The sequence below is a fragment of the Hyla sarda genome, chromosome 1 (assembly GCF_029499605.1).
Source record: "Hyla sarda isolate aHylSar1 chromosome 1, aHylSar1.hap1, whole genome shotgun sequence".
Taxonomy (NCBI): Eukaryota; Metazoa; Chordata; class Amphibia; order Anura; family Hylidae; genus Hyla; species Hyla sarda.
Window position 1 is genome coordinate 573481333 of NC_079189.1, and position 15145 is coordinate 573496477.

The following is a 15145-nucleotide window of genomic DNA, read 5'->3' on the forward strand; positions in this document are numbered from 1 at the left end:
ACTACTGTGGTCACCTCCCTATTACATTTTAGAGAATGCTTGCTTGAATCATCGCTGATGCTGCCGTGATCACATGGTGCATAATCGTACCTATCATTGGCTGCAATAGGCTTTCAGCAATCTTTATGAGCTGCTGGTATATCTGGATGGATAAATCACTGAGGACCTGGCGATACTCTGTGAGGTCGAAGTTGCGGAGGCAATGCTCGTTCTGCTTGACAGAGTTGCTCGTCAGAAAACCCTGGAAAAAGAAGTAGGATCAACAATTGATACAATAGTGTAAAAACCAAGTTCAGATGTTGCAGGAAAATACAACTTTCAGCCCTGGGGTCCCGGTGTGACTGTATGCTGCATGGTAACCATTCCAGAAGTAACATGGCTCCATGGAACAGTGTACAGCAGTGTTTCCCAACCAGGGTGCCTCCAGCTGTTGCAAAACTACAACTCCCAGCATGCCCGGACAGCCGAAGGCTGTCCGGGCATGCTGGAAGTTGTAGTTTAGCAATAGCTTCAGGCACCCTGGTTGGGAAACACCTGTGTACAGGGTCGGCACTCACCTCATCCCCGCTGTATTGCTTCAGACAATGGAGAATCCGGCTGGAGTTTGACAGCCAGAAAGACGTCATTTGGAAATCATCATTGTGTTTCTGTCAACAACAAAGAGTAAAATCATATAAAGTACACCCCGCAGGAATTGTCAGGAGTCAGAGGCAAAAGAGTGACATTCCTCTGTTATTCCTCTTGGAAATATCGGAATACATTTTACAACTGGGATATATTTAAAGGGGTATTTCAGGAAAAAAAAAAACTTTTTTAAAAATATAATAATATAAATATAATAATATAAATATATATATATATATATATATATATATAAATATATATATATATATATATATATATATATATTATATATATATATATATATATATATATATTCGAGTTGAAGAGCAGCACTCCCAAGCCAACTGTGCGTGGATGCAGTCAGTCTCTGGGACCCCGGTCCTGGGTCCAAAGGGCAATAGAAACAAAAATGGCGACTGCAGCACTCCAAATAAATGTGCAAAAGAATTTATTCCAAGATAAAAACAGGCAACGTTTCTGTGGCCTCAATGAAAATGGTGGTGTGAGGCCACAGAAACGTTGCCTGTTTTTATCTTGGAATAAATTCTTTTGCACATTTATTTGGAGTGCTGCGGTCGCCATTTTTGTATATATATATATATATTATATATATATATATATATATATATATATATATATATATATATATATATATATAATCAACTGGCTCCAGAAAGTTAAACAGATTTGAAAATTACTTCTATTAAAAAATCTTAATCCTTCCAATAATTATCAGCTGCTGAAGTTGAGTTGTTGCTTTCTGTCTGGCCATAGTGCTCTCTGCTGACATCTCTGCCTGTCTCGGGAACTGCACAGAGTAGAAGAGGTTTGCTATGGGGATTTGCTTCTACTTTGAACAGTTCCCGAGACACGTGTCATCAGAGAGCACTTAGATAGAAAAGAACAACTCAACTTCAGCAGCTAAAAAGTACTGAAAGGATTAAGATTTTTTTAATAGAAGTAATTTACAAATATGTTTAACTTTCTGGAGCCAGTTGATATATAAAATTTTTTTTTTCCTGGAATACCCCTTTAACCCTTGTAAACAGAAGGCATCCCTGCACAGTCTAACAGTGGCCAGTCCATTCTGACAGTAGTAGGACCTACCTGTCAATATAAAAAACTTTTGACATGACCTAGGGGAAAAAAACTGTTTTTATCGGTACCATGTTCGAGTACATGCTACTTTTTGATCACTTTTTATTATATTTTTTCCTAGGATTTGATAAGACCAAAACCCCCAAAAATCAGCAATTTTGGACTTTGTTATTTTGCTTACGCCATTCACCATATGGGATCATTAACATTATGTTAAAATAGTTATGACATTTCCGCATATCAAATAGGTCTGAATTTTATAAAAAAATGTTTTGCTTTTATTTGTAAAAGGTGGTGATTTAATTTTTATATTTAATTTTTATTGGGGGAGGGGCTTATTTATATTAAAAAAAAAAAACTTTTAACTACTTTTTTTTTTTTTAGAAGACTATTAATAGCAATTTTTTTTGTTTGCTTTTACTTTTCAGTGTTATGCACTTCAGTAATATTGGCAATCTACTTGTACAGTCTGCCAGAAGGCAGAGTCTGAATTGGAGCAGGTGAGTGGAGCTCAGGCTGCCATCTTGACTTATATACTTTCAGCATATGTTGAAACTCATTGGACCACCAGCAGCGAGATTGCGGGGGTCTGATGAGTCTCAACATATACCGAAACTGCTTTAAGATCCGTTAACAGAAATGGATCGCTTATGTACGCCATTAAAGGGGTACTCCAGTGGAAAACATATTTTTTTAAATCAACTGGTGTCAGACAGTTAAACAGATTTAAATTACTTCTATTTAAAAATCTTAATCCTTCCAGTACTTATCAGCTGCTGTATGCTCCAGAGGTAGTTCTTTTCTTTTTAAATTTGTTTTCTGTCTGACCACAGTGACTTCTGCTGACACCTCGGTCCATGTCAGGAACTGTCCAGAGCAGGATAGATTTGCTATGGGGATTTGCTCCTGCTCTGGACAGTTCCTAAAATGGCAGTAGAGTGAACTGTGGTCAGACAGAAAAGAAATTCAAAAAGAAAAGAACTTCCTGTGAAGCATACAGCAACTGATAAGTACTGGAAGGATTAAGATTTTTAAATAGAAGTAATTTACAAATCTGTTTAACATTCTGACACCAATTGATTTAAAAAAAATATATAAAAAAAAATTTTTTCACCGGAGTACCCCTTTAACTGCGGGTCCGGGCTGCTGACATAAAGCAAGAGCAGCGTTAAGTACCAGGGCACCCGGACGTACATTTATATCCAATGTTGTTACGGGGTTAACTGAGTTAAAGTGGGCATTTATGATACCAACGGCACCACTTTTGTCTATGGGCTGTGTATGGAATTACAGCTTGGCTCCATTCTCAAACAATTCACCGACGTACAGGTATGTCTATGAAGCCTGTTGTCCAGTTCCAATAACTATCAGCAGAATTATGAATGCAGTTATAATACAGATTGTATGGTTCAAATAATAAAAAGAGCTCTGCAAACACTGCGCACCACAGCTATCTTATGTGGTGACCGTACCTTCAGCACCTTCTTTATGCCATTGATGGTGGATGTGAGGAGGGAGTGAACCTTCTGGTCATCGTTGACGTAGTCTGCGTGTCTGATACACATAAAGAGGATGTATGCAGGCAGGCACGGCACACTGGTAGATATCGATTGTGGCTTCAGATCTGAAGATAGATAGGAGATAGTCAGGACATTTTCCCTTTAAGCCAGTCAGTAAACCAGTGTTTCCCAATCAGGGTGCAAAACTACAACTCCCAGCATGCCCGGACAGCCAAAGGCTGTCCGGGCATGCTGGGAGCTGTAGTTTTAAAACAGCTGGAGGCACCCTGGTTGGGACACACTTTGGTAGACAAGTAGAACATCACCAACAGATAAAATATTCCAGACCTATAATGAGGTTCCTGACGAGAAGAGGCTCATCCTCTCTGTAATACTCCAACATTCCCTGGAAATCCTTTTCGATGCGTTGCACTGTCACCTGTCTGTTTAGTTGAGACTGCCTCCTCTCCGGCTGAATGATGTCTACCGCTCCTGCATAACATAAAAAAATATGTATACATGGTTTGTAGGTTTCACAGATGACTTTGGCAAGCACATTAGCGGTTGGGGGGCGGTACCGCCGCTTGGGACCCCTGGGATCTCGGCCGCAGCACCCCGCTTTCATTACCGCACAGAGCAAACTCGCTCTGTGTGCATTGGCGGGCGATACAGGGGCCGGAGCATTGTGACGTCACGGTGTGCCCCCTTAATGCAAGTCTATGGGAGGGGGCGTGACGGCCATCACACCCCCTCCCATAGACTTGTATTGAGGGGCCCAGGCGGTGACGTCACAAGGGGCGGAGCCGTGACATCACGATGCTCCGGCCCTTGTATCGCCCGTCATTACGCACAGAGCGAGTTTGCTCTGTGCAGTAATGAAAGCCGGGTGCTGCAGCAGAGATCCCAGGGGTCCCCAGCGGCGGGACCCACGCGATCTGACATCTTATCCCCTATCCTTTGGATAGGGGATAAGATGTCCTGGGGCGGGGTACCCCTTTAACTTTGTATTGACGCTATGTAAAAACCAATAGCTACAGGACCATCTGTGTCTCCATGGTAACAGACTACAAGCAAACCCCATGTGTAGTCTGAACCTGCATTTATACAGTGGCGCTTTAACATACAATGTTAGTCGGTTCGGTGAGGACCATTTTATGTTGAAACCATTGTATGTTGAAACCATAACTCTATGGAAAACTGGACATTGGTTCCTGATGCATTCTGTTAACCTACCGAGGACATCACTTTTTGCCCGATAGGGAATGGCCATGATGCTACACTAGAGGTACAGTGGGAGGGAAGAGGAGGACAGTGCTCACTTGACGCTGGCAGCAAGAAGCCGCAGGCTTATTGGACATCGCTAAAGGGTGGCACAATGACGGGGAAGCTGAGGAGCCGGGGACCGAAAAGACATGTGATTGATGGAGACTTATTGCGTCTGTGCTGGGTACAGTAGTACTATATGGTATGTGGTGGAATAGGGTACATTAAATGACCTGGTTGCAGCTTCAGCAGTCCGCACCACCACATAGCCATATTTCTAAGTGTCTTTGCAGGATACAGTACTGTACTACAGCATTTATGGTTTGTGCTGTGGAATGGGGCACATTAAATAGCCTGGCGGCAGCTGCAGCGATCGGCAGCGACTGATAGCGGTTTCCAACATGCAAAGTCCAAGGTTGACTGTACTGCCTCCCATAATTTGGTAGGTTAGCAAGGAGTAGTAGACAGATGAAACTGCCTGCAGGATCAGATGACACACAGTCTGTTACCATATAGACACATAAATCAACATAGAAGTTGTACACAAAACAGCGGAAGAATAGCTGAACAGTTGGAATAACAAAATAAATTATTAGAAATGACTAATGGATTAATGTACTTCTGTCAATAAAAATAAGCATTGCTGTGTGCTTAAAAATGTTTTTATCAGACCCCGATCAATCACAAGAACAAGCACAGAGAGAAGCATGCTGCTGTGAGCTTCTTTCCCCGCTCTGTATCTATAAGACCAGGATGACCCCATAGACTTACATAATGTCATGGTCACGTGACAGAGGCGGGAGAGAACGTGTTAGCTAAGTGTGCACTTCTAACTTTTTCACGTGATTGTTCAGAATTCTAAAAAAAATGTAGATGTCTCTATGACATATCAATAGTTTTTTTTTCCATAACTGGTACAATTTAATAAAAGGGTATTAGAAAAAGACAAATATTCTGTTTAACACAGCAATGTTTTTTGTATTGACTCCATTCATATTACCTTCAGATTCTTGAACCTTCTTCAGATAAAGCTTTAGTTGTTTTTTCAGTTTCTTCTCGTTCTTTTCCGACTTCTCCAGCAATTCCTTCAGGTCCTGATGACAAATGTAAAAACGTGACTTATTTTTTTCACTCTTATACAGTGGTACGATGGTAATTCGTTCCAAATGAACGATCGTTCGGTGAAAACATTGTATGTTGAGGGATCCGTGCAATGTAAAGTATAGGACAGTGGTCTCCAACCTGCGGACCTCCAGATGTTGCAAAACTACAACTCCCAGCATGCCCGGACAACCAACGGCTGTCCGAGCATGCTGGGAGTTGTAGTTTTGCAACATCTGGAGGTCCGCAGGTTGAAGACCACTGGTATAGGAGGTTATACAGTACTCACCTTTCCCGCCGCTCACCGCTGCCCTGGATGTCGCCCTCCATCGCTGTCGCCCCGTCCCCAGACCGTCCCTGCTGCGTCTCTTCATCGCCGTTCCTATTGGATGACGGGACGGCGTGCGTGATGACGTGCTGGCGACGATGGAGAGCGCAGGGTATCCCGAAGAGGACGGTCCGGAGCACCGGTACAGGTGAGTGACCCCCACCAGACCACACGGGGCACCTTAAACGGCTATTCGGCAGCAGCTGAAGTAGTCTGCGCTGCCGGATAACCGTTTATGCGATGGCCCCGACATACAAAAGCATCGTATGTTGATGCTGCCTGGGGTCACTGTATTACCAAATGGAAGCTATCTAACTGCAGTGAATACACAGAATATTTGATCTATGATGGTTTCACACATTCGCATGCCGTGGTTTTTAACTTTGTATTTAATAATATACGGTAAGTGGTCAAATTTCAATACTTCGGCATCCTCTGGTGCCCTGAGCTGCATAATTTATAGATATTCTGACTCGCCCCCATCTTCAGAACTGCTGAAGATTCAACATGTGTCAGACTATCAGACAAACTCCTGTAATTTGGCATGGGACTATTTGTATTGCAGAGGTCACCCCATGCTATTCTTGTTCTTCTCCTTCTCGGTCTGGCTTAGAGACCACAAGGGTTTTGTTAGATGAAAACATAGCTCAATGAGACCCACTGCGATTGCTAGTTATAAGCCGGGGAAGTGTGTGGACTCACGCTCGACTCCTTTGTCGCCCGCCAGATCTAGATTTATATAGGGGCCAGATTTGATTGTCAGTACGGGAGTGAGGTGAGTGCTGCCACGAATTTTCCCAGCTTATAACTAGCGATCGCAGTGGGTCTCAGGAGTGATAGTAACGCTTTAACCCTCACAAATACAATTCAGTTACATAACAGGTAGATTTAACAAAACCACATGGCACCAAATTTTAAAGGGGTTCTCCGCTGCCACAGCATTCGGAACATTTTGTTTTGAACGCTTGGAGCGGGCAGCGGAGGTCGTGAAGTCACAGCCACGCCCCCTCATGTTGTCACACCACACTCCCTCAATGCAAGTCTAAGGGAGGGGGCGTGGCAATGCCACGCCCCCTCCCATAGACTTGCATTGAGGGGGCATGGTGTGACATTACGTGGGGGCATGGCTGTGACGTCACGACCCCCATCGCCCGCACCCAGCGATCTAAACACAATGTTCCGAATGCTGTGGCAGTGGAGAACCCCGTGATCAGACATCTTATCCCCTATCCCATAGGGGATAAGATGTCTAGAGGCGCAGTACCCCTTTAAGCCTCGCCTCCTTGTCAGAAGGAGTATTTAAAGGGTGACTGTCTTTTGGACACAGCACACGGCTCCAAGCACAATTTCCTCTTATTTCCGCTCTGCTGAGCAAATGTGCGCAGTGTACAGAATTGTTGGACATGGGACATTTAAAGGGTGACTACATATTATGTTCACAGTGCATGGTTACAAGCGGAGTGTCCTCTCATTTCCACACTTAGCTAAAGCCTATGGAATTGATGGAATCAAATAGACTAGCACTGCAATTCAATACTATGGAACTCTAGCAATTCCATATACCAACTGCTTTAGATGAGCAGAGCGGAAGTAAAAGGACTCAGTGCTTGTATGCATCCACCATGCCTAAATTATAGTAACCCTTTAATTGATCTTTTAAGTGCACTATGTATAATAAATATATCTTAATTGTCATTCCACAGCCATAGTAAATCTGCCCCAGTGACTTACCAGATTCTCATTTGTGAGCCGTGTGATCTCATGCTGTAGTCCCAACTCCACCTGCGCCTCCGGGGACAACTGCATGGCCTGGAGCAGAACTTGCTGCTGTTTCTCCATTTCTTCTTTCAGCACTTCGATCTGATCGGTCAGCGCCTCCACCTCATCGTCGTGCTGCTGGCTCTGCGCCTGTAGCTGGGCCTCCAGGAGTCTGGGAAATGAAGACCACAAGATTCTTTACAAACTATAATATGCATTGGAGTCTATGGAGAAAACTTGCAACTGGTGAGGAGGTGAAAATGGGACTGCAACTCTGGTGACAATAACATTATTTTAGGCAGCGTTTATAACCGCTGGAATGACAGAGTAGAAAGCAATAGATGAAGTAAAGGAGAAGGAGGAGACAGACAACCTGGCAACTTGCTTTAAGCCTTGATAAGCCAGGCCCAGCTCACCGTCTTCATTTAGATACCCCCAGTCCTCAGTCTTTCTAGAGAGAAAGGACGGAAAAAAGGAAAAAGAGAAAAAGATTGCAGAGAAAGACACAAGAAGAATAAAGGCAATTGTGAAAGTTGATATGAAGAGCAAAATTCGACCCATACGACAGCAGGCACTATATTTATTTGAATAAGAACCAATGACACGTTTTGGAGGTAGAACCCTCCTTCCTCAGATTGGCCTGCTGGCACTTTAACCGCCATATTGCTTTGGCTATGTTTATTTTACCTTGAAAATTGGAAAAGCGCCTGACGGTCAAATTTTTCTCTACATATATACTTCACTGAACAGGAGTGGGTTCCCCATCCCTGTGACCCAATAGGCTTCGCAGTTCATTCTGATCAAGCTTCTGACTGTACCCCTATCTAGGGGCGATAAGCGCAATTTATCCAATACAAGGTGAGCGGCCAACCGTAAGGCTGGTGCCCTGCCCTAACCCTCATTCCACCCTGTGTCTTGGGTAATACACGAGGCGCGGTCCGTCTTCTTTCTCTTTTATTATAGAAATTGTGAAAGTTGTCAGGAGCTCAAAGGAAACAAACTATTTCAAGATAGTATTCTCACTAGAGTGCAGTATATACTTCACCTTAGTACTTATAGGATCTGATGCACTTGTATACTTTGACCTGCTCCGGGGTTTAGAATCTCATGTTATCAGAGCTTTACCTATTTGTCTCGCAGACGCCGTGGTATGCCTCAATGGCATCATCTTGGTCCATCTCTTTGTTGCTGTTAGTCCAGTTTGCTTCTGATTCCTGCATAAAACAAAAAAGGACACATTGTAAAACGCAACCTATGTTTTTGCGCAAACTTTTTTTAGGAATAAATCTGAGCATTTTTGCAAACATCCTAAACTGCCACAGCGGATCTTGTACCTTGTTCTTGTCGGCATCTTTCTGCTGGGCAGAGTTCACGATCTGTGTCCTCAGGATAAGAACCTCTTCCTTCCGCACCTCCAGCTCCTCGATGGCAGACTTCAGCTGGTTCAGGAGGAGGGTGTAACCACCGGACTCTTCGTTGGAGTCTGCATCTCCTGCTGAATCAGCAATGGCTTTTCTAAGTTCATTCAACTCGTTCTTCAGCTTCTTGTTTTCAGACTCCAGTTCTTGTCTCTGTAATAATATTAATATGGAATAAGATATAAGTCACTATATGCCATCAGTCCTGGTCAGTGTATCACACAGGTTATATCTATGGAAAAAATACATAAACACAAAGGGCACAAATCTACATAGCGTTCCCTTCCTGGAGGGTACTTGAAATGGCATATGGGTCGGCACTTCCGTAGGGGTGGTGCTCGTGGCAAAAAGATTCCAAAGTATAAATAAAGTTGAGCTGAGGAAGGCTTACTGCCGAAACGCATCCTGTACCTTTTCTTGTGTTGTGAATAAACTCTTCACCCTTTCAAACACCATTGGTGAGTGCCGGGCTCTACTTTATTTATACCCTTCCTGGAGGAGGCACCACCGTAAGTAAGGAAGTGAAGTATGTGTAAAAAATAACTATATTACCTTCAGGTTGTTGTAGGCGATGTCTGTGTCACGGTCTGTGTCGTTCGCTGTCTCAATTACCTGGATACAAAGATGATATTGTTATATTTGGCTTAGGAATTCCATCCAGAAATTACAGAGCAGAAATCTCTCATTGTTTTCAATGGGATTTTGCTGCACCATACTACAGAATTTCTGAATCCTAGACTTCTTTTTTGGCAGAATCTGCACTAAAATGCACTGCTGTCTATTGTGATGTCGCAATTCGAAGCAGTCGTAGCGCCAGCTTGTTTTGCCGCACCCTAACTAGCTAAGGCCCCTTTATTTGGTGGTCGATCTTTCAAAACATTCTCTTAATAAGAAATGTTAGTGAATGAGTCTAGGTTTACCATAATGTATTTCTGCATTTGTATTACAGCTGCGATTCCCGGCATGATGAATGGGCTAGAGCTCCGAATGGGCTAGAGCTTGCAGTTGTTACACAAAGATGGGTCAGCATCAGGGTAACGTGAAAGCGGCTTCACTTTGTCATAAAGGAGTTTACACAATGTTGCAATGCCGTTCCTGTTCTTATCTACTTACCCATATGCACAGTTCCCTAAAAGCTATGGACAGTGTGGTCGGGTATTGCCTAGGCGGGACTTAAAGTTTACCTGTGACGTGTCCTAGGGACATGTCAAAAGTTTCGATCGGTCGGAGTGCTTAGATCCCGACCAATGACGACAATAAGCAGGGAGAGAAGTGGGCAGCCACATGCTCCTCTCTAAGTCTAGGACACCTGGATGGCCCCATAGACTTACACTGTAGGTCCTTCCAGGTCATGCGACACAGGGTCAGAAAAGAATGCACTAAGTGTGCACTTCTGGCTCGTTTTTGTGATCGGTAGAGGTCTCAACATTCAGACCCTGACCAATAAATTTGTGATATGTCTCTACGACATATCAAAAGTTTTTTTAAATGTCAGGTACACTTTAAGAAACATGCTGTCATAGGGCAACAGGAACTGAATTAGGGCTAAGTTGAGTTACATGATGTTGCAGGAAAATGTCAAGGAAGACAAATGTCCATTGATACCTGAGACTTTTTATTTTCTTGTTGCTCTTTCTTGTCCAGTTGGTTCTGCAGCTTCTTCCTCTCCCCCTCGAGCTCTCTCACCCTCTTCTGCAGCTTCAGGAACAGAGTCATGTCCATCGCAGCCTTTTCCAGCCCCACTTCCTGCAAGGAGTTAGTAAAGCAAAAATGTTCAAAAACTTGATCAACGATAAGACAATGATGCGGGGGTGCAATAGATGTATACAACACAAAAACCCAACAGTAATGTGTAGAAACCTTACAGAAATCCTCATACCCTTAATGTTATGCTCTTACCTCCACCTCCATAATGGTATCTTCTGTGTCCCCAATTTCAGAGGTGGATATTGAGGGGTAGTTGGAATCAGATTCCAGGCTGCTTTGGTTTGATGGGTTCCTGCGATGTCCTGGTGATTGCTAGAATTTAAGTATGAACAGGGAATAAGCAAAATGTGCTTATAATTTGGAGAAACGTGGGGAGTCTACAAAAAAATTACTAAGCAATAAAGCACAATATGGTTGAACACATTTTTTTTGCTTAGAACAACATTCTAATTGTAAAATATGCAGCCTGGCTGTGTCGCATGAACATAAGGACTTGATTTAAACAATATGTCATTTTTTAGACATGTCCCTTTAAAACATAGCATGCCGACTTCCTGGAGACACCACTAAGAACACAAAAATATCACTACACTCGCCAATTTCAATCAGCATGCGCCAACTGTGTAATGTGTATGGCGGCCTCCCGATTCTCCCCTGATGTTAACATAGAGAAAGACTGAGTTTGTTGTGTGACATTTAAAATCTAATACTCAACACAATTCCCCGAGGATTTCAGGGCAAAAAATGTGAACAACAACTTTAGGGGTAAACCCCCGAAGGGGTGCACCCTAAACTAGAAATCCCCTCTAAATAAACCTTTTAAAACTTTAATATTTTATTTATGTCTCTTAAAATGGTGAGTATGATCCTTACTTTAAAAGCACAGCATATGTTACAATTGTAAGGTCGCTATAACCCTGTATACATGTAGTCACTGTGACCGTACTGTTCAGATGTAGGGTATATGCTGACGTGTATTGTGTAACACATAAGGCTGCTAATTAAAATATGTCATCTATTAGCCATCCAACCCCGACGTTTCATCAGTCTGCGCTGACTTTATCAAGGGAGTGTGGCTGATGCATTAGCCACACTCCCTTGATAAAGTCAGCGCAGACTGACGAAACGTCGGGGTTGGATGGCTAAAGGATGACATATTTTAATTAGCAGCCTTATGTGTTACACAATACACGTCAGCATATACCCTACATCTGAACTAACAGTACGGTCACAGTGACTACATGTATACAGGGTTATAGCGAAATTACAATTGCAACATATGCTGTGCTTTTAAAGTAAGGAGACATAAATAAAATATTGAATTTTAAAAGTTTTATTTAGAGGGGATTTCTAGTTTAGAGTGCACCCCTTTGCGGGTTTACCCCTAAAGTTGTTGTTCACATTTAAAATCTACTCCAGTGGTCTTCAACCTGCAGACCTCCAGATGTTGCAAAACTACAACTCCCAGCATGCCCGGACAGCTGTTGGCTGTCCGGGCATGCTGGGAGTTGTAGTTTTGCAACATCTGGAGGTCCTTAGGTTGGAGACCACTAATCTATTCTATCCTTTTGCTCTCAGGAAGATAGCCTCCGCAAGAGCTGTCTGGCAGCAGCTTACTCCTCTTCATTGTCATTCTCAACCTTATTGCCACAGTGGTACTACAAAAAATGGCTTCCATCCTGGCTTCAGAAGAGGAAAGCATGCTACCATTTTATATTATGGTCAGTATGTATTGAATGCTTTACCAGTATCCAGGCCGAGAATTTGTAAAAGCTAAAAGTGAAAGCTGTTGCTGCTGTCGTTTTCTGGGGGAGCTCCTGGCCAGGGAAGCCTGGTTGAGGATCATTGATTTGGTAACCTTTCTACAAATCAGTTCCCCCCCCCCCCAATTGTAGTTCTGATTGTGTATTGTGAAAGCCCATCGAACCTTGATGAGAGTGACCTCCTCCTGCAGGTTGTCATATCTCTGCTCCAGCCGGGTGTATTCCTTCACTAGGTTCTGGTAGCGAGCTCTCTCTTCTTCCAGGTCCTTCTGGTGTTCCTGGTTTTCCTTGAGTGCACTCTGGGTAGACTCATCTTAAAAGGAAAAAAAAAAACAAAAACAAAAAATCTGATTTACAGAGAGTTCAACACTGATAATGGGAGCATAATGGAGACATTGGACATCACAGGACACCTGGTCCCTGACTAAGGTTGGCTGAACCAGACAATTTTGCCATGGCCAACCAACTATATAACATGTATGAGAATTTTATTTGATGCTAATTCAGGATTAGGCCATGTTCACATGATGGAATTTCCAAGCTGAATTCCGTGGAAATCTTCCTTTCAAAATTTCTGCTGCAGCAAAGTCCCATCAATTTTAATGGGATTCTGCTGTGTCCTGTACACGGGGCAATTTCCCCGATTGCAGCCTCTGCAGAAACAATAAACCTGTTCATTGTATCTGCAGATTCCGCTCAGAAATGCATTGTCGTCTATAGAGATGGCGCATTTCCAAACAGTCCTAGAGCTGCGGAACATGCAAATGTGAGGTGTTTTCCGCCTATTCCGCACATTTTTTGCTGAGTGAACACGGCCTTAGTGTCTGACAGAAGCTTACTTCTCTCTCCTGCTCAACTACATATGCACATATGGCAGAAGGTCCATGGGTATGGGAAGTTTATCAGAAATAGCTGTCAGATATAATAAGAATTTGTCTGATAGTAATTGGATGTGTTTTACCATAAGGCTATGTTCACATGGCGGAAAATGTGCAGAATGTCCGCTGGGAAATCGCAAACTGCCATTTTGCACATTTATATGTTCTTCCAGTGCTATGAGCGCTCAAAATGCATCAACTCCATAGATGGCAATGCATTTTCATTGTTTCTGTGAACTTGCGGATTTCCGCGTGCGTGTGCACAGTGCAGCCAAATCCCATTGAAATCAATGGGACTCTGCTGCAGCAGTATTGTATCGGAAATTCCACCGCGTGAACATGGCCTAAAGCTGGAGCTGATCACTGTTAACAGAGATTGCTTGGGCAAACCTATGGGGGAACCTTGTTAGACAACCACATATGTCAACCAGTGGCGGATCCTGAGTCTAATCTTGGGAGGGGCGCTATCAGGCTATATTTGCACGGGGGAATGTCCGCACGGAAAATCTAAGCACTTGTAATAGTGGCTGGGAGGGCCCTCGGATGGGGCAATTGCCACGTTGCCCCCCCTCTGGATCCGCCACCAATGTCAACTAAGATCTCAAACCACATGTTGTCAATGTATTCATGCTAGAGGACAGCAAAGATGTCCATTGTAAACAGAGAAGAGAATAGGAAGCTTTCTAAACAAATAATCATGCTGTTCGCTGGTGGAAATTGTTTCTTTATTCCTCCTTAGGAAAATGCAGAAAGGTTCCAGAATAAAACATACTGCACCTGTAGAAAGCTAACTTTTTTTTTACTACAGGTCTCCAAGTAGCTGCCCCTTCTCCATGTTATAGGGAGGGAAGTTACTGCCGGTCTAGGAGACACCGATATGCTAAAGAATTAGCTATTTCTAACATTGAAAAGGAAAATAAAGTCCCATAAATGTGATACCTTCAGAGCGGAGGAGGATTCTTTTGTTGAGTTCTTCTTTATCTTCTTTTAAATGAGCGTTTTCCACTTCTAGCTCAGCGATCCTCTGGGTAACAAACAAAGAAGAGTCAGTATACAAAAGTCCCTGACCTGACTGGTAATACACAACCCGATGAGAGTACTCAGTTTACACATTTTAACCTCTTATTTTTACATTCTATGCTAATTTAACCCTTTGCGTTATTACGGCGGGACAGGAGTCGTCCAGCATGGGTCTCCTGTGCCAGGTATCATGGCAGCTAATAGGAATATACAGTCATGGTAGTATAACCGCTTAGATGCTGAAGTCAAAGTGACAGCGGCATCTAAGCGGCTTTCTTTTCTGTGACCCCACCAACATGACTATCGGGTGCCCATGCGTTTCAATGACAGCTGGGGGCCTAATGACGACCCCCAGGTCTGTCATGTATGTCCAATAATCCAACCGTGCCTCTGGTAAGGCATAATACGTTGCCTGCCAGCGTTATGCTGAAAGGCACAGTACACTGAGTAGTGCAGTGTACTATGTCCAGTCGCTCATAATCGCATGTCATAGTCCCCTTAAATCTTCCAATTACTTGATATACTGAGAAGCAGCAGCTACATCCCCTTCCCTCCATGTAATACTCTAGAGCAGTGTTCCTAACCAGGGTGCCCCCAGCTGTTGCAAAACAACAACTCCCAGCATGCCCGGACAGCCAACGGCTGTCCGGGCATGCTGGGAGTTGTTATTTTGCAACAGCTAGGGGCA

The 15145-nt window shown here is 43.3% G+C and overlaps 1 protein-coding gene across 4 annotated transcripts in view; it reads right to left on the bottom strand.

Moving 5' to 3' along the window:
- The window catches only part of MYO5B (myosin VB), a 305150-nt gene that overhangs the window by 14871 nt on the left and 275134 nt on the right, over window positions 1-15145 (bottom strand). For 3 of the 4 annotated variants that reach the window (XM_056543990.1, XM_056543976.1, XM_056543998.1), the window contains 14 exons: window positions 14377-14461; window positions 12724-12872; window positions 10989-11108; window positions 10695-10835; window positions 9642-9701; window positions 9006-9242; window positions 8797-8885; window positions 8045-8122; window positions 7645-7843; window positions 5485-5578; window positions 3570-3713; window positions 3195-3346; window positions 558-647; window positions 91-241 (listed from right to left, as the gene is read on the bottom strand). In XM_056543990.1, the coding sequence (XP_056399965.1) occupies window positions 91-241; window positions 558-647; window positions 3195-3346; window positions 3570-3713; window positions 5485-5578; window positions 7645-7843; window positions 8045-8122; window positions 8797-8885; window positions 9006-9242; window positions 9642-9701; window positions 10695-10835; window positions 10989-11108; window positions 12724-12872; window positions 14377-14461 (1789 nt within the window). The remainder of the gene's footprint in view (window positions 1-90; window positions 242-557; window positions 648-3194; window positions 3347-3569; window positions 3714-5484; window positions 5579-7644; window positions 7844-8044; window positions 8123-8796; window positions 8886-9005; window positions 9243-9641; window positions 9702-10694; window positions 10836-10988; window positions 11109-12723; window positions 12873-14376; window positions 14462-15145) is intronic. The other variant, XM_056543982.1, reaches the window with a different exon arrangement.